Here is a 23,826-nt window from a genome sequence, read left to right on the forward strand (position 1 = left end):
CTTATCAGGAGCCAATTTGTTCTTGAAACTACCATAGATTCTTACTGAATGGAACTGTAGCTGCAACTATCCTTCCTTTCTCCTGAACGCAAATGGATTCCATTATACTCCACTGCTTTCCATATATAAATGCTGGGGTTTTCCCCTGAGCTGGTCCCATTCTGGTATGACAACCTCTCTGAAACAGAGAGGGAATTTAATTTGCACACTAAATACGCATCAGCAAAACAAGCAAAATCCTGTACTCCCTAACCCTAAATCTATCAAAATTTGTGTGCTCTCATGGAGGAGAATTTCCACATGGTTCTCCCCATTTCCAACGTCAACTCTGACAGAAACTCTGAATTGTGGATATTTTTAGCAGTTTTTGATATTTTATCTTGCACCTTCTGTAAACCTGAGTTCATCCAAAACCCTGCTGTCCACATTGTTACGGACAGGATGGAGTTAATTTAAACAGCACTAATTTCTCCTCTCACCACCTATCCGTAAACAGAGAGATGATTTGATTTCACATGACTTCCACCTCTCCACCAGGTCATTGACAAAGGATGTGTACTCATCGTCCAGATTCCAAAGACTTTTAAATGTCTTAGCATTAGGAATTGAAAGGAAGGTTGCAAGGCCTTTGTCTTAGCAGCCAATCGATCTCCTTATGGCCAACCTGGGTTATTAAATGCCTTTGTATAGCTCTCTTTGAATTTAAGCTGTGTAGTCCACAGACGGTGGTTAGTGGCTCCTCAGAGATAACGAGGCGCGAGTTTTCCCGAAACTACCAGGTAGCTTCTTTCGTTCAAGGGTCACAAACAGACGTAGGCTCAGCCATTTTAAAGGTCTTGGTTCAGTTTTAAAATTTTAATAGCAATGAGCAATATGCATATCTATAGATATTTTATAAATATTTACAGTGTGAGGTCTTAGTCCCTCACAATATCCTACCTGTATCAGGTCTCGTCCCTCTATCACCCGTGCTCACTAACACTGGCTCGCGGTCTGGCAATGCCATGATTTTAGAATTCTTATCTTTGTTTTCATATCCATTGATAGCCCTGTCCCTCTGTCTCTGTAATCACCTACAGCCCACCAACCTTCTGAGATCTCTGCACTCTTCCAGTTCTAGCTTCTTGAGCATCCCTGATGTCAATTGCACTATCATTGGTGGCCATGCCCTCAGTTGCCAAAGCAAGCATAAGCTCTGGGATTAGTTCCCTAAATTGCTCTACTTCTTGCCAGACTTTTGTAGGACAGAAAAAAAGACCTTTTAACATAATTTTAAGCTTGACATTCAATCAGCATGACTTGAGAAACTAGGTAAGTGCTGATGAATCTGTTCAATCTGTAATCCTTTTCTGTAACCATTTTAATTTTCCTATAACCCATTTCAAATCTGTGTCCAAGTTAAATTTGTAGTTGTGGTACAAATAAACTAACCCCCATTAAGCATAACAACATTTTGAGTGAGCAATTTGTTTTCTTGTAATTCGTGGGTCAAAGAGCTAGAAGCAGGGGATTTTATAAAAGATAGAAACTCCTACATCGAACTGGTGCCCCTAGGTGGGCTCGAATAAAATGACACCCTCAAATTTAAAGGGAAAAACCTTAAGATGAATAATAATTAAGTATATAACTAAGAATAGACCAGAAACATTGAGCGGAAACTGCCAGGTCACCAGCAACTGGAAGCTTGCCGGGCGTGGGAGCTTAATTTGGTAAGAGGCCAAAAATCAGTTTCCCGACAGTGGGATGAAATTTAGCAATTAAGTTCTCGGGAATTAAAAGGCAAGTTAAAGGTGGGTTGAGCTTCACAGTGAACAATGTCAGGAAGCCCTTTTGCACACATTGGCAAGTCATACATACTCATGATTAACGGTGAGCTGCCACTGCATTGTCCTCTTTGGGGAGTAGCTGTAAATGCCAGCCTATGTTTGAGACTGGGTGGTGGCAGTGCAAGTGGCACGGAGGATGATCAAGGGAGGAAGGGTTAGCGGAGAAGGGTGGAGCAGTAGCCGGGCAAAGGTGGAAGGGACAGTGCAGGCTCTCTGGGTGCCCTTTAAATAGGGTGACCGGGCCTTTGACCCCGTGAGGTAACAGTGGGGGTGGAACTTCCTGCCTTCTCCTGCTGCAAGAATTGGCGAGCTCCTCACATATTTACATATTCGATGAGCTGAACAGCACAAGATCACGCATGGTTAGCTGTTCACCACCATCCCCACCCCCAGCAGAAATCACTCCCACTTCCCACCAGCAAACCTAAACTCCAGAACAGAAGATTCCACCATTACCTTTGTTTCTCTCCACAGATGCTGCCTGACCTGCTGAGTATTTCCAGCATTTTCTGCTTTTATTTCAGATCTTCAGCATCTGCAGTGTTTTCCATTCAGATAGTAGCTGATGATTTCTGGGTTTTTAAAGAATAATATGAGCTGCAGAGGAAGTTCCTGATTTTATTTGTCTAAGAACATATGCTAATTTAGTTGTATAAGGGCTAATCCATGAAAAATATTTAAAAACTACTGTGTTGTCAAATACATCAGTGGAAAATTTCTCAAGTTGTACATGGGCCGAATACCACATGCCAGAGATTTAGTCGGGACATTGTTTACTTCTAATTATTTTCTCTGATTGCTTCAACTTCTTAAAATAAAGTTTGTTTTTCATAAATGCAGATGTGTGCCTCATCCTGGAATGTGTCGATGTCACCACCTGTGGGTTTAGTCGGGGGAGTTGTGGCAAAGACGTTGTTTCTTCTTGGCTGCATCCCAGTTTGTGTCAACATTTTATCAGTTCAAAGTATGAATTGTTCAGCCAGCTTTCTGATTGTTGCAAAGTTCTCTTGGATGTCTCAAAGAGTGCATGTTGGAAAGTGTTTAACTCTATAAGGTAAGAAAGAACTTGCATTGAATTTTTCAAGCCCGCTGGCAGCAGGCGTGATAGGTGGGGTGCACGGAAAATATGGCGGGACCCACTTCACAAGGGTGTGAAGGGTGTGATCTTCCGCTCAGCCTGCCGACAGCGGGCCACGTTTCCCGCCATCGGTCGGCAGGCAGCTAATTGTATAACATTATTATATTATTAAAAAGCCATCCCGCCAGGCTCTTGGAACCCCGCCTTATCGTCTGTCCACGTCAGCGGGAAAGCACATTGATGTGTTTCACAACAGCACTCAGGCAACGTGCATTTGGAAGCCTTCACTTTGGGGGAACTGAGGTTAGTGAGCTGCAGCATTCTCCACAGCTCACCTGCTGTTTCGGCCTCAGAGGTGCCCGGGGGGGGGGGGAAACAGGCGACTGCTGAGGGGTGGGGTGGCCGGGGGCAACTGCTGGCCAACCTCGGAGGCGACTGCTGATGAGGGGGTGGAGGTGGGGGGGGTCAAGTGCTGCCCTGGCGCTGCATCCCGTGCACAGGTGGGGAGCAGGGTAAGCGAGGGAAACGGCCACGCATTATGGACACCTGTATAAACTGACCATCCCTCTGCAACTAAGACAGATCAGGCGCAGCCACAGTGATATGATTGGGGTCAGGTTCCTAGCCTCCCAGCCAATGCAGGCAACACGGAGGCACCAAAGGGCCACCGAGCGCACCATACCTTACCCCCACCCTCCCCGCCACCCCATCCCGCCACCCCGGCACAGTCTTCGAGTCCACCACCACTTTGTTGGGCCGCAGAGCACCCACTGTACAATCACCTCACCAATACTGGCCATGGAGCAGACACTGCTGGGGGTGCTCACAGCCCCTTGCAATCTCAGCATCCTGGTTTGGACCAGTATCCCCCATGTCGCAGGTTGACAGGGCAGCCATGCAGCGCATTCATCTCTGGCCATCCGAGGGGTGACCAGCACTCTCCGGGAAGCATTAAGGGGCAGTCACACAGGGCCAGGAAAGGTGCTAAGTACAGCCATGATAACCACGCCTCTCTCTCTCTTTCATGCTGCAGGAGGACCACATCAGGATCATGGATCCTGGTGACCTAGCTGTATGCCTGATGGCCTACAGAGACCATAGAAGATGGAGGAGAGAGTGACTGAGGCACCTGGCCGTGAAAAGGCAAGAGTAGCAACCTCATGAAGAAGGGGCAGCAGGGGCTCCTGCACACGCTGCCCAGGAGTGACAGCAAGCTGTGATACCCTAGACGCTGCCTGCCATTCCTGCAAATGATTGAGAACAAGTGTCATCGATGATTGCACATGTTTAGGGACCTGGTGGCTCACATCTGCCACTTACTACAAGACTTGGCGCCAAGGGGACATGGAGGGCACCCACTGCCAGTGGCTGTGAAAGTACCCGCGGCATTCAATTTCTATGCCAGTGGCTCCTTTCAGGGCTCCACAGGTGATTTCTGTTGGATTTCACAATCCACTACCCACAAATGCATCCATAAGGTCACAGATGCCATCTTCTCCATGGCACACAGCTTTGTGCATTTCACCAAGGACCGGGACAGTCAGGATGCAAGGGCCATTGGATTCGCCCTGATCTCGGGATTCCCACAGGTGTAGGGTGTGATTGACTGCACCCATGTGGTGCTCAGGTCTCTGTCGCTGCACACGGTGAACTACATCAACCGCAAGGGCTTCTAGTCACTGGATGTGCAGCTGGTGTGCGACCACAAGAAACGCTTCCTTCAGGTATGCGCACGGTTTCCAGGGAGTGTGCACAATGCCTACATCCTGAATCGCTCACAGATCCCTGCAGTCTTCCTGGGTCCACAGGCTCCTTGGGAACAAGGGCTACCTGCAGAGGCTGTGGCTGATGGCACCCATGCGGTGGCCTCAGACTGCAGCAGAGCGACGCTATAATGAGGCTCATACAGCAGCTCACAACTTGGTGGAGCAGACCATCGGGATGTTGAAGATGCGGTTCCGGTGCCTGAACTGGTCTGGTGGAGCCCTGCAATACAGTCCACAGAGGGTGTCACACATCATCATTGTCTGCTGTACCATTTACAACCTGGCGCTGCAACAAGGAGAGGAGCTGGCTGAGGAGGAGATGGAGGAGCTGCACGTCTCCTCCGATGAGGAGGATGCTGACGGGGATTAGGGTGAGGGGATCCTCAGTGGTGATGAAGATGGAGATGAGGCTCTCGCACTGGCTAGACGAGGAAGGTGCACTCAGGAGTCCCTCATAGCTGCCAGATTTGTGGAGGATGATGATGACATACAGTGAGGTGTCCCCGTTGATCCTCACATCGCATTTGTGAATGTTTGACTCCAGTCTGGCTTATCTCAGCGCCGATACCCTCTGTTAGAATGCTCATGGAGATGCAGTGGAGACCCTAATAGTCACTAGATCACAGGAGAATGATGACCACATGCATTGAGGACACTCCATAAATCTTCACACAGTCTCTGAGAATGTTTGACTCCTGTCTGGCCGAGGGCAGCTCGCTTATGCTCCATGATCAGGGCCATCTCAGAAACACAGCCATGAAACTTTAGATGCATCTGATGCTGTGTCCGCTTTCAGCACCTCAGCCCTTCAGGAGCTGGTGCACAACATCACTGGTCACAGATGCTTGTGTGATGGGGGCCAGCCCCACCTTAAAGGTACTGAAAGGACACAGAGAGTATGAGAGAGTTCTGTGCTGCCTGCCCACTACATCCTGGCAGCAATGCCGAGGTGCAGGCATCAGTAATGTTTCCAGGGAGTGAGAGGCTGGACCATCACTGTGGTCTGAAGGCTGCACAGAACACAGGGGAGAGGCCCTGGACTGAGACACCTGCCTTTTATCTTGTGCTGAAAGGTTTCAAAGTGACAAGAACACTGCTCATCAGAACAAGGAGCCATAGATAGGGAGACAATCCCACGAGTTTATTGAGAATAGTGAACATTATGTACAAGTGATTAACACCCATGCCCAGGCTGTGCAACTAAATCTCCTTAATTGTCCTAACCCTGCCACTATGTCTTGGTGCTCTCTGGACATCCACAGCAGAGTTGGAGGCAGCCTGCCGACTGTGTTGCCCTGTCCATGATGACTTTGGCGGGCATCCTCTGGAGGGCCGAGACTTGGAGGGCCCCAGCCTGCTTTCGGGGTCCTGCTGTGTAGCAGTGGCACCCTCCTCAGCCTGTGAAGCTGGATCTGCGGAGGTCACAGGTCGAGTCAGATGGGCCGGTCACTCCCAGAGACACCTGGGTGGATGGCCCCAGAGCGTGCCCCTGCTGATTCTCCTCCCTATGGGTGCCCAAGGGCCCCTGGCTGACTCCATGAATGGAAGGGCTAGAGTGAGATCAAGCTGCCCAGCACCCCTCTCACATAAAAACTGTTGGAGGCCAACTATGGCATCAGTGATGGAGTTAAGTCCACGCAGCAGTGCAGGAGTAAGGTCCTGGACCAAGGTTTCCATGGCGGCCGCCATCCCATCAGTGTTGACCTCGGTGCATTGCAATGCCAGCGCTATCACCTCAGCCTGAAGGCGGACAGACTCCCCCATCATGCCTTGCAATCTGAGGAGTGCAGCGGACATCCCTTCCTGATGTTCCCGAGCTTGCCTTTGCAGCCTCAGCAACTGTGACACGACTGAGTCCAGAGGCTCGTCATCTGACTCGGACTCAGCAACGTTCTGGCCTCCAGCAGTCCTCCGAGTGCCAGGGACCTGGGAAGTCCCTGCCTCCGCCTGCTGTGGATCAGACAGTGTGATGTGCTCACCAGGTTGTGGTCCCGAGGCCACTGTAAAGCTTGGACCCACCGAGGCATGTGTCTCTGCGCTGGTGGAGGGTATGGGTGAGCTCTGTGATGGGACTTCAGGGAGTGTGCCTTCAGATTCCTCTTCAGAGGTTTCTTTGAAGCTTGCTTGGAGGCTCTGGGTCGTGGACTCCATCTGCTGCTTCCCAGATGTGCCTGTGAAAGCAAGGGGAGATAATTAGTGTATGGCAGTGGCCTGTGAAAGAGGACACATCACTCACAGCATGGTTGTCTGATGGATGTTGCACTGCTGGATCCTCACTTGGTAGAGCAGCATTGACCTCACCGTCAGCACAGGACCGGTCCCGGTCATCGCTGGCCAGCTGGATGGCTTTTCAAATTCTGTCCGGACTTTGAATTCCGGCATCCCTCCAACTGTCTGCGACCTTTCCCTCCTGTTGTGAGCCAGTTTGTCCTGCATGGATAGAGATAGGGAGAGTGCATCAGGACGCCTGCCAGGCCAGATTTTAAGCATGCCTGGCCAGTGTGGGTGGTGAGTGGTCCCATGGACAGGATGAGGACATTGATGGTGTGTGTAAAAGAGTGAATGGTGATGTCCCTTGCACTGGCAGTGAGTGAGGGCCCTGTGGGTGTGTGATGGGTTTGTGAATGTGAGAGTTGGGAATGGTGAAAAGAGTGAATTACCCTGGCGGAACAGAGGAGATCATTCATCCTTTTGCAGCACTGGGTGGCTGTCCTCTTCTGAAGGGCGTTGGCACTGACCACCACTGCCACTGCCTCCCAAGCTGGGTTGGTGACATTGCTACCCATCTTGCGGCCGTAGTTGGAGTGCAGCACATCCCGGCAGGCCTCCATGGCATCCAGCAGTCGCTTGAGGAACCCGTCGTTGAAGCAGGGGGCTGCAGTTTTTTTGCCTTTGCTGGCCATGTCTCCTAGGCAGTGGCAGTGAGCTGGTGGCAATGAGCACTTTGCTGGTGGCTGCCGGCGTGATGCAACAGCGGGTGATGGCGAGCGGGCGAATGAGAGCCCACCCGCCATGGAAATGGCTAATTTCGCTGGAATGAATAAATAATGAGGTGGGCTTGGATACGATGTGAAAACCCGCCATTTTCATCGGTGGATAGGACTCCATTTTACCCGCCCGCTACCGCATTTAGTGCAATTCTGGGAAAATTCAACCCTGTCTTTCATGATCTCAGGATGTAAGTACTTACTAGTCAAATTTTGAAGTGTAATGTTGTAATGTAGGAAACACAGCAGCCAGTTTGCATACAGTATGGTTCAACAAAAAACAATGAGATAATGAATAAATAATATCTTTTTAATAATGTTGGTTGAAGCACATTTCTCTTGTACATTGCTGAGTGAAGTCATCTAGCCTTGTCACCCAGCCTTGCAAAAGTCACTGAATGAAAGTAAAGACCATGGCACTGCTGCCTCCAGCTGCTAACTCCTCTGCAACATACTGCAAATACTCCTTACAGAGGAGAGTAAAATACTCATTCACAATTCTGGGCCACTGGAATGCGGAATTATTATACGAGTCCTTTACATCTCCCTGTCTTATGCTGCAACGCATGCTGGATTGCTTCTCACATTAAATAAGCATAGAGCTTGATTCTGCACTAAATAGCTTTGTGATAATAAAGGGCATGGTCTATTTCTAATATAAGGATGGAATGGTTGCTATTCTTTGTCAAAGTGTCCTGTTTCTAAACCAGTAGCAGTCACCATTGAATCTGCAGCTTGCTAGCTTTGTGCACCAGAATGAGAGGCATGCCGCTGTCAGGCCTGAAATTGCACTGAAGTACTGTTCCTCTTCTCCATGATTCAAATCTGATGACACAAAACACAAACTATGATGATAAGAATATCAAAATTCTAAAGAGTAAGAGATTCCCTGCTGCAGCTGAGAGATTCTCAGGTGTGTGCACTGAGTGATAACTTTTATTCCCCACCAACCTCAGTTGTTCTGCCAACAACTGGTTCTTGGTCCTTCTGCCAATAGGAACAGTTTTTCTATATCTACTTTGTCCAAGCCCCTCATGATTTTGAAAACCAGTCTCATCCCAGCCTTCTCTCTCTCAAGAGAACAATCCCAACTTCCCCAATCTATCCACCAAACTGAAATCCCTCATCCTTGGAACCATTCTCCTAAATCTTTTCTGTACCCTCTTTGCTGCCTTTGCATCTTCCAAAAGTGTGGTGCCCAGAATTGGACACAATACTCCAGTTCAGGCTGAACCAGTGTTTTATAAAGGTTCATCATAACTTCCTTGCTTTTGGACTCTATGCCCCTACTTACAAAGCCCAGGATCCCATATAGTTTTCTAACAACTTCCTTGACCTGCCCTGCCATTGTCAATAATTTGTGCACATATACCCCCCAGATCTCTCTGTTCCTGAACCCCCTTTAGAATTATGCCTTTTAAATTATATTGCCTCGCCTTGTTCTTCTACCAAATTATGTCACTTCACACTTCTCTGCATTAAATTCCATCTGCCATGTGTCCGCCAATTCCATGAGCCTGTCTATGTCCTCTTGAAGTCTATCACTCTCCTCCTCACAGTTCACAATGCTTCCAAGCTTTCTGCCATCTGCAAATTTTGAAATTGTGTCCTATGCGCCCAAGTCCAATCATTAATATATATTAAGGAACGCAGCGGTCCTCGTACTGACCCACTGATTACCTTCCACCACTCTGAAAAAGAACCATTCACCATTACTTCCTGTTTCCTGTCACTCACCCAAACTTGGTATCCATGTTGCCACTCTCCCTTTCATTTCATGGGCTTCAACTTTGCTGTCAAGCCTATTACATGGCACTTTGTCAAACCCCTTTTAGAATTCCATTTAGACCACAATACTCTGATCAACTCTTGGTGTTACCTCACCAGAAAACATGGTGAAACACCATTTGCCTTTAACAAATCTGTTCTGGCTTTCCTTAATTAATCTACACTTGTCCAAGTGACTGTTAAATTTTGTCCCAGATTATTGTTTTGAATAAGGGTGTAACATATGCAAGTCTCCAGCCCTCTGACACCACCCTGTATCTAAAGAAGATGGGAAGATTATGGCCAATATCTCTGCAATTTCAACCCTTACTTCTTTCAGTATACTCGGATGCAACCCATCTAGTCCTGGGGTCTTGTCACCTTTAAGTAGCCAACCTTTCTAATATCTCCTTCTTTGTGAATTTTTAGCCTATCCAGTATCTCAACTAACTCTTCATTCAATATGACACTAGCATCATCCTCGACCTTGGTAAAGACAGATGCAAAGTCCTCATTTTGCACTTCAGCCGTGCCCTCTGCTTCCATGAACAGATCCGTTTTTTAGATCCCTGTTCAGCTCCAACCCTTCTCTTAATACCATTTTACTATTTGTATGCCCATGAAAGACTTTTGTATCTCTTTTATATTAGCCGCCAGTCTTTTCTCATACGCTCTCTCTTGGCCTCTCTTATCTTCTTTTTCATTTCCCCTATGAACTTTCTTCATTCAGTCTGGCTCTCATCTGTAATAGCAGTAATGGCATCCATCTGTCTCAGGAGATGATGGACTGTGCCCAGGGTGTATGTCTCTTCTGTACTGAACATCGTCCGTTGTGGCTTTAGAGGACAATTCGTGAGTGGCAGTCCTTTCCACAGCTGGCACAGATGAATAGCATGACCTGAGGTCAACTGATGTTTTTGTCCTTCCATGAGCTCTCTTTTCCGCCATCTGGTCATTTCTTTCATCCTCTGCTTTTTCCACACTCTCCCTGACTGCTTGTCTCCAATTTGAACTTTGTCCCCTCTGAATTTTCTTCATTCAGCCTGGCTCTCACTTGTGATATCAACCTGTCATATATACCCCTGTTCTGCTTCATCATGCAGCAGGTTCTGGCTTTGTTTGCTGTACATTTCCCCTCCCTGGAATGTACCTCAACTGTACCCAATCTATCTCCCCTTTAAAGGCAGCTCATTGTTTCCTTACTGTTTTTACTGCCAATATTTCGCTCCAGTTTACCCGGGGGAAATTTGTTCTCAACCCATCTGAAATTGCCCCCTCCTCCAATTAAGTATTTTACTCTAGATTGCTCCTTGTCTTTTTCCATCGCTAATGAACGCCTTATGATACTATGACATTGGTCCCTAAATGTTCTCCTCCTGACACTTGGTCCTTTTGACCCACCTCATTTCTCAGAACTAGGCCCAGCAATGCTTCCTTCACCATTGGGCCAGAAAAGTACTGGTCAAGAAAATGAAATAAAAGGCACAACAGTAAAAGTTTATCTTGTGTTCAGGACAGATATATTCACAAAATGGAAACAATCCATTCAGTTGAGGCTCTCATTGATTCAATTTCATTCTTCTCATTGATGGTTTACCTTGTTCTACATTAATCCTCAAATTCCTGGAAACTTCAATGAGCTGAGATGATATTTTTGTATGTTCTACAGCTCATGCGTGAGTGTAACTTCATCTAATGCATGCCTGGGTTAAAGCCATCCTGGGGACCTTTCTCAAAAGTACATGAAAGCCATCAAAGATACTCACTTAATAGCATTTTCCATGCCAGAGGCGACTGAACATTTATATTCCCCAGTAAGATTCTGATGTTTCCTCATGCAGGTAAAAACATTTGAATGTCACACATCACTGGATTTTGGAAGCCAGCCAGAGTTCATTATCAGGATTACTCCTTAAACAGTAGAGCCAGAGACTTGGTCTGCAATGGCATTTTAAATTGAAAGTTTATAAATCAACATCTCTATTTTATTACTTTAAGTAGGGTTGTCAACCCTCCAGGATTGTTAATGACTTAACTCCAGGTCGCTGCTGTGTATAACCAAAGGGAAAAAAAATCACAGAGGAATAAAAAAAATTGTGTATTTTTATTTCAATGCTATTTAGAATCATAGAAAGTTTACAATGCAGAAAGAGATCATTAGGCCCATCATGCTTGCGCCGGCCGGAAAAAACAAGCCAGCCAGCCTAATCCCACTTTCCAGCATTTGGTCCATAGCCCTGCAGGTTACAGCACTTGGCTAATTGACTAACAGTCAAGAATCATTCAAGAAGCTGTCTCCTCTCTGATTGGATAGGAAGGCAGTTTACCAAGAGAATGAACATGTTAGATGATTGCTGGCGAGGATGTGGGTGTGGCCATTTTGGAGTCAGGAAATCATGTGAAGACGCCTTCAGGAGTAAGTACAACCAGAATTGATGATCCTACTCCTGGGTCAGAACACGGTCGTTATTAGTTTTTTAACCAATATTCAGTCCTGCAGGACAGGATCTCAATTGTGGCATTTGTATGATTGAGTTCTGCCAACTTCAAAAGATCTCCAAATGAATATTCTACCAACTACCTCAGACTGGATAATTAGCAAAAGCAGTTCTTGAAGTTAATGAACATATATGGTCAAGCAGCTTCCAGGACATGACCCCCAAACTCAAAAGTGTTTTGAATAGTTTTCCACCACTGAAACAATAGGCAATAGGCAATGGTTCAAGAAAAACACAGGACGTAAAACTCAACCCCCTTAACACCAAAATACGACCCAACTCATACTCCTCCTCAACCCCCATCCCCTAACCCCCAATTCTGTTTCTCTATTTCAGACCTGAAATATTGCCAGAAGACTTCTTGTGCCTAACTTGAGTGGCCAGTCTTCACTTGTGAGCTTAAATAGTGAGAGCTAGCAGCTTACTTTACTGTATTGAGCTGCAGGGAGGGCAAGTCAGTGCTATTTGTGATATCTGTGCGTCCACTCCCAGTTGCAAATTGACTGTCAAAGGCTGTTATTGCAGAGAATATGGGCTGGATTTTCATGGAGTTGGGCTGGTTTCATGGTGGGGCGAGCATGGTGGCTGGGACATGATTATGGGACTCCCGACCCCATTCCTGGGGTTTCTGATCTTTGACAATGCCGTTTAAGAGTGCAGGCTGGTTCAGGTTGCGGGCCTGCACCCTGAATGCCCAACCTGGCCAGCTCCATTGTGGGGATAGGCATGTCCTGGTCCTCCGCAATTTTCATGGAATCAGGCCAACCTTTAAAGGACTCGTAGTTTATGGCATCTCAGAGGCAATGTGAACCATAGTCTGGATGAGGGAACCTTTTAAAAGATAATTCAAAAGCTCTTAGCTATGCCCCCTCATGCTCCCCTACTCACCCTCCATGGCCTCTCATACCCCATGCCAAGCTATGGTACTTCCATACCCAGTCACTCACTGTATAGAACCAATGCACGCTATAGTAACGATAGGATCTGTTTTAAAAAAGCATTCATTCATAATTTTCCACTTTATTAAAAAAAAATCTCCTTTCACTGCAAGCCAACAAAGATGTCAATCATCCAGACCCTTTAAAGTATCAGTAGCAGGAACTGTGTATTGAAACCTCTTTACCTTGTGTAAATAAACATTGTACAATTTGTCTAATAGGTGGATATCCAATTACTAGGTCAGGCGACAGAAAACATTCAGTGAATCACAACTGTTTTATTGTTATTCTATAGTTCAGTACAAATACCAGATTCCACACTTCTCTTCTGGATCCTTTCCCTGTCCAGAAGCAAAAACCCCCTTACGGGGGAAAAACCTAGTTCTTAAGAACAGGCTTCAATGAGCATCACCTGCGCTCAATTCACTCTGAAGCTGGTCTGGCTTGCTCTTAAAGGGACCTGCATTTCTAATATTGTCACAATTGACAGAAGAGACCAGAGAGCCAGAGCTGTCAATCAAGTAATGTTTTCACTGGGGCTCAGCTGTTTCAACAATCAAATGGATGCCTGGATTCTCAGCCAAGAATACACAATGAGGCTTGGCTAAAAGCCCAGGCACTCTGATCTCCTCTGTCAATTACACAATGTTTATTTACCCAAGATAGAAAGGTTTCAACTGCTTGTAGCTACTGATACTGATAGTTTAAAGGGTCAGGATGATTGACACTTTAATTTACCTGTAGTGAAAGGAGCTTTTTTTTAAGAAAGTGGGAAGTTATGAATGAATTACTGTATTTTAAAGTTTTTTAACATATCCTATGGTCACTATAAGGTATAGTAAAACCAACAAGGTTTGTTGGTTCTATAGAGTGGATGAATGGGCATGAAGTACCATAACTTGGTACGGGGGAAATGAGGGGCCATGGGTGGGAGGCACAGCTTGGCATGGGGGGTATGAGGGGGCATGCGGGTGGGTGGGGGGGCATGAGATGGGGTATGAGGAGTGTGTGGGGGTGTTAATAGTGAGGCCTTGAGGGCCTTACTGTATTTATTATAACTGGAATGAAGTCCCACAACATCGAGACAGCCCTTTCCCACAGGCCGCCTCGGCACCCAGCAGCCCCTGCGGTTGCCTCTGAACTCTTTCCGGGGTTAGCTGACCCGACTGTAGCCCGCGCCTGCTCCCATGCAATGAAAATCCTGCCTTTGCCGGCATTTTCTCCCAAAGCAGCCGCGCTGAACCGGGTAATTTCTCAACTCCCGCTACTAGCCCCGAAGAAGAAAATCCAGCCTCTATGTGTGGAATGTTGTTATTGGTTTAATGTGATGTGCAGTGTGGAGTGATACTGAAGCATTTTTACCAGGAAGGCTGCAGACCCCGTCACTCATCTGTGTTGAGTTTGATGGTCTTGGTTGGGGAAGAGCAACCCCACATGGACATGACTTGTAGACTTGACTTGAAAGTACTCACTTCAGCCTGTCATTCTGCTGTAAATGGAATGACGCTTCAGTGTGTAATGGACAAGGCTCTTCTATTGGGTGAGTGCGCTGTGTGAAGCACAAGGCAGCAAAAACGATTAGGAAAGTTCTAACCTGGAGGTGAAAATGGATTAAAGCGCTCTCCCAAAGTTCCCGCACTTTAGTTAGTTCAAATCTTCCAGCATTATAAATTGAAAGATAAATGAGCTAAAGTCTGAAGTTATTGAAGTAATTGTTCAGATCAAAGGACTATAAAGTAGCCAGGCAAAAGATAAGAAGAATAAATTTACATCACATAGTGCCTTTCACATAAAAGTGCATTTCCAATCAGAATCAAGAAGAAAAATTTTTAAAATATACCCTTGGTGCAAACATTTTGGATTAAACTATTTTATACCCGCATGCTTTGGTTAGGAAAAGAACTCAAAATTGCTTTAAACATATATAGGTTTGAGTAATGTGTTTTTTTGTTCCTTACACTGGAATATAGATTATATCCAAATTTATTTTAACAAAAAGCATGCCTGCAGTGTATGTTAATAGTGGTTGTGTTATGTCATGTTGATGAAGATTAGTCAATAAGTAACTCTACTCCAGTTTTATACGAGCTCTCAAAATGAAAGCTGCTTTTCCACTTAAATGAGTCACTTTGAAGTTCTTTCACAATACAATTATGTTTCCTTGTAGGGTGATAACGGTACATTCATCCCAATTATACAATAACTGAATACTAGGGCAGCAAAATTACAAATTGGCTGACCTTACTTTTGTGGAAAGCGTTGCATGATTTTTATTTTTCCCATTCAACTACAACAACTCAGCAGCAGCACCAGAACAGAGCGCTTACATTGGAAACAACTTCAATTTATGTTGATAGCACTGTTAAAGCAATATGCAGCATCCTAGGCTGACCAATTTGATTCTGTGATTGGATGATTTTGGTAATATAGGTGATATCAGGTCAGCTGCTCGGTTAAACCTGATTTCAATCGAATCAGAAATTGGGCAGTCTGATCCACGATCATGTGTTTTACCAGCAGCAAATGTTATAATTTCTGACAACCCCATTCCCACAAGTGAATAAACAAATATGTTTTATGGATAAAAGATAAGGCTCCATCGTACAAGGGCAGAAACTATTCTAGTTGAGTCCATGACTACAACAACAACTTGTATTTATATCACACTTTTAACATAGTAAAACACCCCATCGAGTCTACTAGAAATTCCCAATTCAATCTACTGGAATGATTCCAATCAAATACACCAGAAATATTCCAATCCAGTGCCCTAGAACCATTCTAATCCAATGCCCCAGGACCATTCCAACCCAGTGCATGAGAGCCACTCCAATCCAGTGCATGAGAGCCATTCCAATCCAGTGCATGAGAGCCATTCCAATCCAGTGCATGAGAGCCATTCCAATCCAGTGCGTTAGAGCCATTCCAATCCAGTGCATGAGAGCCATTCCAATCCAGTGCATGAGAGCCATTCCAATCCAGTGCATGAGAGCCATTCCAATCCAGTGCATGAAAGCCATTCAAATCCAGTGCTTTAGAGCCATTCAAATCCAGTGCATTAGAACCATTATAATTCAATCTACCAAAAGCACACTCTAATCCATTTAAAGCTTCAATTTATCCTGAAAATTTCTCTTTCTACTGATCTTTACAAATTCAGCTTCTGCAGTGTCATTACAGCCCACAACTAAAATTACTGTGGTACAAAAAAAGCTACTATCCTGGAAACAGCACCCAGCTGTTACAAAACACATCACTCAGTCTGTAATTTTCTGTCTGTACAATATACAAAATGCAAACAGCACTCAGACAGTGGGACAAAGGAAAGTGAAAGTATAAAAGAGCTGAAATAACTCTTACCGATAGTTACTTTCCCTCATTTCAGCAAATGTTTACAAGGTGGACACAATCCCCAGGCACTGCAATAACAATGACCCTCTCTGCTGGATTTCTGCTTCCTGCTGCTTGCTGAGGCGTACTAAAATGAAGGGTAATCCTGATACATTCAGGCTGAACAGTTTCTAAACACTGCTATTAGGCTCAAGGCTGAGTGCAAAACCGTAACAGTCAACATTGCCAAGAATAGGTCAGTGAGTGGGAAGGTCTAGTTTGCCAGAAATGCACTGAAAGAATTCGGTATTACATAAATTCATTTAATATTTAACAATGTCAAAACATATATTAAGCAGAGAAATTGCCAAATAAAAGGCAGCATGGAGACAAAGCCTGCTGAGGGACAGGAAACAGAGAGTAGTGGTGAATGGTTGTTTCTCAGAATGGAGGAAGGGTTCCCAAAGGGCCAGTACAAGAAGCACTGCTTTTCTTGGTCTATGACCTAGACTTGGGTTTACAGAGCACAATTTCAAAATTTGTAAATGACAGAAATCTTGGAAGTATTGTGAACTATGAGGATAGTGAAGATATGAGGATATGAAGAGGATATGTTAGACTTCAAGAGGACATAGGCAGGCTGATGGAATGTATGGACACATGGCAGATGAAGTTCGATGCAGAAAAGTGCAAAGTGATACATTTTGGTTGGGAGAACGAGGGCGGCAATAATTTTAAAATGGTGCAATTCTAAAGGGGGTTCAGAAACAGGGGCAGAATTTTGCTGTTGTTGGGTGGGCTCGGTGGAGGTGGGTGGGAAGCCAACCGCCCCCCCACCCCCGCGATCTGGGCCGGACTGCGATTTCACACTGGTGGGACAATTAAGGCCCGCCCAGTGTGAAACGTGAACGGCAGCGCTCAGCGCTGCCTCTGTGATGGAGGGGAGGAGGGCGAGTGGGGAACTTCGCAAGTGCGCACTTGAAAATCTCCCTGAGGCAGCTCCGTGCCTCAGGGAGATGAACAGTTTTCAAAATCGAAAATAAAGAGGTTAAAAATATTATAAGACATGTCCCCCCATTTAACTCTGTCACATGAGCAGGGACATGTTATTAATTAAATTTTAAAATGTTTATTTTATTTGCTGTTGAAAACCTCATCCCACCCGTGGATGAAGTTTCCAAAGAAATGCAAAGGCCGCTTGGTCTTTTCGCCTGCCCACCAACCATAAGGTTGGATGGGCAGCAAAAAAATTATTTTAATTACCTTGTTAATGGCCTTAATAGACCTTTTAATTGTTGGTGGGCCAGCTGCGAATCTGGCACGTGCCCGCTGACTGAAATATCGTGCAAGTGCGCGATGACATCGGGACGCTTGCCCGACGTCCATTTTACATTTGGTCGGGTCAGGTGCGCACTCGCCCGACAAGCTAATTATTCAGCTCAGAGAGGCCTGGGGGTATATGTACGTTGTCCCCATTTCCTGCTTTCCGTCTCCCTCCTTTCTTGAATAGGGCAGTCATATTTGCTATTTTCCAATCTGATGGGACCTTTTCAGAATCTAGGGAAGTTTGGAAAATCAAACCCAATGCATCTATCATTTCAGCTGCACTTCTTTTAAGACCCCAGGATGAAGTCTTTCAGGACCTTTAGCTTTTTAGTTCCAATAATTTTCTCAGTACCCTTTCCCTGGTGATTGTAATAGTTTTAAGTTCCTCCCTTCCTTTCACCTTCTTTGAGGAAGTAACAAGCAATGTGGATAAAGGGGAACCTGCGAATGTGCTGTAGTTAGATTTCCAGAAGGCATTTGACAAGGTGCCACACCAAAGGTTACCACACAAAATAAGAGCTCATGATGTAGGGGGTAACATATTAACATGGAAAGAGGATGGGTTAGCTAACAGAAAACAGAGAGTAGGCATAAATGGGTCATTTGCAGATTTGCAAGATGTGGAACTAAAAAGCTGCGCATTACATTGATTCTTACAGAATTAACTTCCAATAAAGAATCCACGTTTTTTACTTACAAAGCTGATCACAAAAGCACGTTACTGATTTAGATCTAGTCCAGAACCCAATTCTAAAGATCAAGCCAGAAACTAGTGGTTTCATCAAATCAAATCAAATCTGCTCCTTCATTTACTTAGTCATCACCCTCAGAAACCATAAAAAGCAGCCTAAATGAACAAAGGAATCATTGTGTTAAGTAAAATGGAAAACACTGCAAATGCCAATTCTGAAGTAAAAACAGAAAATTCTCCAAATTGAAAGCAAATCAGCCATCATCCACGGACGGAACAGGTTAATATTTCAACTCTTAACCTTTCAAACTAGAATACTTGTGTTGTAACCTCAATCAATTATTTTAAAGCTGCAGTTGTGTTTTGTTCAGAGCTTAATGTGCTCATCCTATACTCCTGTGTGTTATTTCTACATCTGTGTAAAAAGAACACTCTCAGGAATGCAGCATATGTCCTTCATTGGAATTTTCAACCTTTACTTTTTTTAAAAAAGGAAATGCACCCAAATAAGTTGAGTTGAGTTTCTGTGCTGAAACTTAAACTTAGGGCTAGATTTTATAAATTAATATGCATGTTGCAGAACTTTAGTCAATGGGAGGCCTATTAGGCAAATGGATGCAAAGGTCACAGGGGCTGATTTGTGGCCCTTTGATTTTCCAATCATTAAAGTTAACAACCAGAAAATGAGGAGCACTGATCCCCATGCCCAATTGTTTGATCTGCTCTCCCATTAAATGGGGCTTTGTGCCATAAATTCTGAAAATAGCGCTCTTATATTGGTTGAACAAATATTTGGGCTTTTTCATATTTAACATTAACCGTGTTAGAGTAAAAAGAGGAGGCAGGTAAAAGCAAAGCAAATTCTTCAATGATATTAGCAGGCTTTTATTTGCTCCCTGCTAGCTTTAACTTGTATTTCTTATTCCTATCATTAGAAAAAGCATAACTGATTTGTTTTGGTTTCTTATCGTGGATCTCCATGTTCACATTTCTGCCCCTTATTTTAGTTCAGGAAAAACTGAACTACGCTGAAGAGTCTCCAAACCAAGCTACTGAAAAAGCCCTACCAGTGAAGCTTGACCAACAGGATGCCTGCACTCTCCCTGTAGGGATAGACCACACTTCCCAACTCCAGAGAGCTTAGATGCACATCAGCATGACGAACAGCTTAAAGACTCCCAAGTATGCACAGTACTATTGTTCAACTAGGTAAACCCATACAACACGCTGTGAAGGTAGATGTTATTTCTTTTAAAATATTTTGGGATTATGGTGATATTTTGTAAAGAAGGATGTGTGTGTGTGTGTGTGTGTGTGTGTCCATGATTGATTAAGCTGCGGGAGACGATTCATAGAGACAGCTTGTCTGTGAGTGTTGAGAGGTAAAAGGGTAAAGGAGCTGGATGCATACATTTGTAATGAGAGGTTCTGGTGAGGTTGGATTCACAAGTAAATAGGTTGGATTTCAAAATTTTGCATTAGGTGATAGGTAGGGGCTTAGCTTTTTATCTGTTAAATTTCAAGGGGGGTTTAAGGGACTTCTACAACTTACAAAGTCAAAAATGTGGCAAGCATTCTCATCATGATGCCTTTAAACTGGCCCAATGACGAGGTGGTTTTATTTTCTGATCGGCAGACTGCAGACCCACTGAATACTGCTAATCTTAACAGGGCGCCAAGTAGAACCAGATACACCAACTCTCATGATTTTAGTCACAATAGATCGATGTGATTATATGTGAGAGATGTGATTTGTCAGTAAAATTAAGCCTCCTTCACAATCTCATGAGAGGGCCCTTAGGACTGACAATTTCCTCAGGGAACACATTTTCCACTTACACAGATATGAAAAATTGCTTTCAGACAGGAGTCTTCTTGGAAAATAACTTGTAGATGCACCACTTTAAATTGAAAATTTGGGGAACATGTTAAAGCTATCCCACTAATCGGAAAAGATTCGACTGCTGGGGGCAATCGCTCTGCTCTGGAGGAGTCAACAGTGGTCATGCTTATTGGGAGGTGACAATTGCAAGCACAGGGGCATTTACCGTCTGCTGTGCCAGCATTAAGTGAAAGGATAGGGATAAAGAGTGTTTGCAGGAAGAGAACAGCAAGTCATGGAGTGCGTACTCGGGGAACAACAATCATTTTTGGAGTTATTTATCAGTGTCACACAGTTTCAGTTCAGCATAGTAGTAATATTGCAGATCAACTGTTCGAATTGAAGTAGAAAGCATGTGGGGTTTGATGCTGGAATAATCTCATTTTACAGTGGATCAGACAGCAAGTTAAGCCTAATATGTACATTCTGGAAGCAAATTCTATCTGCTTATATGGCTGTTACTAGGATGGTTTATATTGATGGGAAGGATTGATGGCGTTTGATATATAATGACTCATTCTCTGGAGACCCAACACTGATGCTGTCAAAAGGCCTTCATTTCTTTTATATTTGGTGCTTTTGGAATTCTTGTGACAGGAGAGTCACATCTATGATTTGGTTTTCTGCATTTACATTATAAAACCTAGCACTGTAGCCCAGCAATGGAATCAAGCATTCTGAAAGGCTGGGTGGAATTTTCCAATTGTGAGGCTAAGTGCAGTGGCAGGCGGTGTCGGCCGCATCGGACTGGCCGGAATGGCGGGAACTCGTGCCCGATTCCACACTTTGAGGGTCATTAGCTATGCATAGGCGAGTATCGGGCCAAATCACCTGGAGGTTGAGAGCTGTTTCTTCCACTCGCCATCAGCTAGCAGGGTCAAAGGTCCAGACACCATATTTAAAGGCCAGTCCAGTCCAGAATGAGCTCACTCACAGGCCCCACGAACTAAAGCAAAGGCCATGGCCTGGCGATTCACGAGGCCAGAATGCACAAGTGTGAATGTAGAACTCGTTCTTGCTGCAAGTGGGTGGACATCCCAAGATGAAAGTAAATGGCATTGAGGGCTAGGAGAGATATGGCCATGTGCCCTCACTTAAATTTATTTTCCCTGGGACCTGTCAGCAATTAACGTATCATGGTGACGTCTCCCACGTCTTCCTTCCTCCATGGCGTGATCGCATGCCTGCTGACCCTCATCAGCCTCCTGCGGTTCTTGGGCATCCAGTTCTTCATCCTCTGATGAGATCCCATCCTCCTCCAGGTCATCCTCTGGCAGAGGGTCACCTCTTTGCATAGCCAGATTGTGAAGGGTGCAACACACTGCAATGATGTGGGAGTTTATTGGAGTGAGTCACCTGAGTGGTCCAAGCATCTGAAGCGCACTTTCCGAAGCCTTATGGTCTGCTCTATAAGGGAGTGTGTGGAGCTGTGAGCAGTGTTGTACCTCTTCTTGGAAGGACTCTGAGGGCGATGCATCGGAGTCATCAGCCAGCGTTTCAGTGGGTACCTCTTATCCCCAAGCAGCCATCCCATCTCTACAAACGTATTGGCCCCTCGAAAATATCAGGCACCTGGGAGTGATTCAGGATGTAGGAGTCATGGCAACTCCCAGGGTACCGTGCGCAAACATGCAGTATGTGCTTCCGGTGATCACTCACCAGTTGTAGATTGATGGAATGAAAGCCCTTGCGGTTTATAAACATTAGGGCCTGCTGCTATGGAGCCTGTTTAGCCACATGGGTGCTGTCTATTGCACCCTGCACTCTTGGGAAACCTGAGATGGTGGTGAAGTCGGTGAATCTCGCAGCCTGGCTATTTTCATCCAGAGCAAACCTGACATAATGATGGGCCTTCCTGTAAAGGGCATCGTCTGTGATCTACTTCATGCATCAATGTGTTGCTGACTTAGGGATGGTGCACAGGTCCCCTGTTGATCCCTGGAAAGAACCAGAGGCAAAGAAATTTAGTGCTGCATTCACCTTCAGAGCCACTGGCAGGGGATACCTTCTAAATCCACGTGGCATCAGGTCTTCACGAAAAATGTGACATATGTGATGTACCAGAGCTCAGGACAAGCGGAGACGTGCACAGCATTGGCCTCTCACTCATTTGTAAATAGGGGGCTCTTCTACCATAAACCCGAGGTCTGGCAAGTCACCTCCGTTGTCTGGGTCTATCCGTCTGACCCACCTGTTCATGCTCTGGCTCCGCTTGACCATGTCACTCAGGCATGGCCTCCTGGTGAAGCTGCGCGCGGAGACGCCTCTCCCTCCTTCACCTCCTCCACTGCATTCGGACCCTAACAAAGGCAGCATTGAGCTCAGGATCCATACGTGCTTTTGCCTTCTCTCGGAAAGGAAAGGAAGCTCAGAAGATGAAACGTATGGAAACTGTAAGGGCCCATAGCTTTTCCTGCCTGACTTGCGTGGTGGCTGATGCCGCCTTGCCTCTGAGACACTAGCACACACATCGAGGTGACCAAGATGGCATCACAGATATGTAACATCTTGAGCCCTGCGTGGGATGCTAAGGTTTAATTGAGATGAATGACCCAACCTAGCTCTGTGCTCAAATCTCTGATGTGCCACAGCAACGACCAATCAGTTGCTCATGGTCAATTTGGCCCATTAGGAGTGTCAAATCTGGTGAACATGTGACAGGCCTTCATTGATGGAATGCCATTTACGATGCAGCTGTGTCTCCTTCACTATCGCCTGCATTCCCAAATTCTACATTCCTATGGGCAGAATATTTAGGTCGGTATGTGGACATGCACCCGACCCGATCGGACGTGAAATCGCGCGATATTTCAGTCGGCGGGCACCAACAATTAAGAGACCAATTAGTGTAATTAAAGTTGCAATTGTCTCCGATCTTTTGTGGCCCGTCCAACCTTACTGTTGGCGGACAGGCGAATCAGCCAGGCGGACTTAGCATTTTTCATGAAATCTCATCCAAGGGCGGGATGAGGTTTCCGTTATTAAATTAAAAAAATTAAAATCTATGGACAGCGTTTTTATCATGTATATGTTCAGGAGACCGATTGTGATGTGTGGGCATTTTTTTCCTGATTTTAAAAACTTTATTTATTGGTTTTAAAGTCATCAGCTCCCTGAGGCAGTTCTCAGCACGCGCCCACGCTTACATCAGCGACTGCCCTCCTCCCACCCCCACCCCGGCAGCGCTTAACCTTTTAGCACACGTGTTAATTGGCCAGCCAGCATGGAATCATGTCCGGGGGCTGATCGAGGTTGTCGGTCCGTTCCTTGGCCAATCCCGGACTCATCGATCACACCCATGCACTGACCTAAATACCCTCCCTATGTGTTACTCTTGAGAAGCAACGGCTGTGGTGTGAAGCCACTAAGTTCTGAGAAGCCCTTTAACAGCATTAATGAAGCCCTTGGCTGTCAGTGGCTTTTGTCGCAAGGGGGTCTTCCTCCTTTCTTTCTAAGCAGGCTCCTGTTCACTCCTGCGGCAACAAGCGGTTAGAGGGCCACTCCAGGAAAGGCCCCCCTCGCCCTTCCCTCGACTGCCATTCCACAGCCTTCCCTCCCCATTGCCCCCCTCGTATTCGCCCTTCCCCCTGACTTCCATTACACGGCCTTTCCTCCCCGTTGTCCCCTCATGTTCGTCAACCTCACCATCTTCTCACAGCCCACGCCCGGTTGAAGTGTTTCTGAAATTGGAGGCCTGCATGAGTACCACCGCACAATGGTGTTCTTTGGAACAATGT

General features: G+C 45.6%; 1 protein-coding gene across 2 annotated transcripts in view; it reads right to left on the reverse strand.

The window, feature by feature from the left end:
• The window catches only part of tub (TUB bipartite transcription factor), a 275,702-nt gene extending 259,335 nt beyond the window's left edge, over window positions 1–16,367 (reverse strand). Inside the window, exon 1 of one of the 2 annotated variants that reach the window (XM_078549225.1) lies at window positions 16,221–16,367. In XM_078549225.1, coding sequence (XP_078405351.1) covers window positions 16,221–16,240 — 20 coding nt within the window. In that variant the 5' untranslated portion in view covers window positions 16,241–16,367. The remainder of the gene's footprint in view (window positions 1–16,220) is intronic. The other variant, XM_078549224.1, reaches the window with a different exon arrangement.
• Window positions 16,368–23,826: the final 7,459 nt, after the last annotated feature.

This window comes from Cetorhinus maximus, chromosome 9 (assembly GCF_964194155.1).
Source record: "Cetorhinus maximus chromosome 9, sCetMax3.hap1.1, whole genome shotgun sequence".
NCBI lineage: Eukaryota > Metazoa > Chordata > Chondrichthyes > Lamniformes > Cetorhinidae > Cetorhinus > Cetorhinus maximus.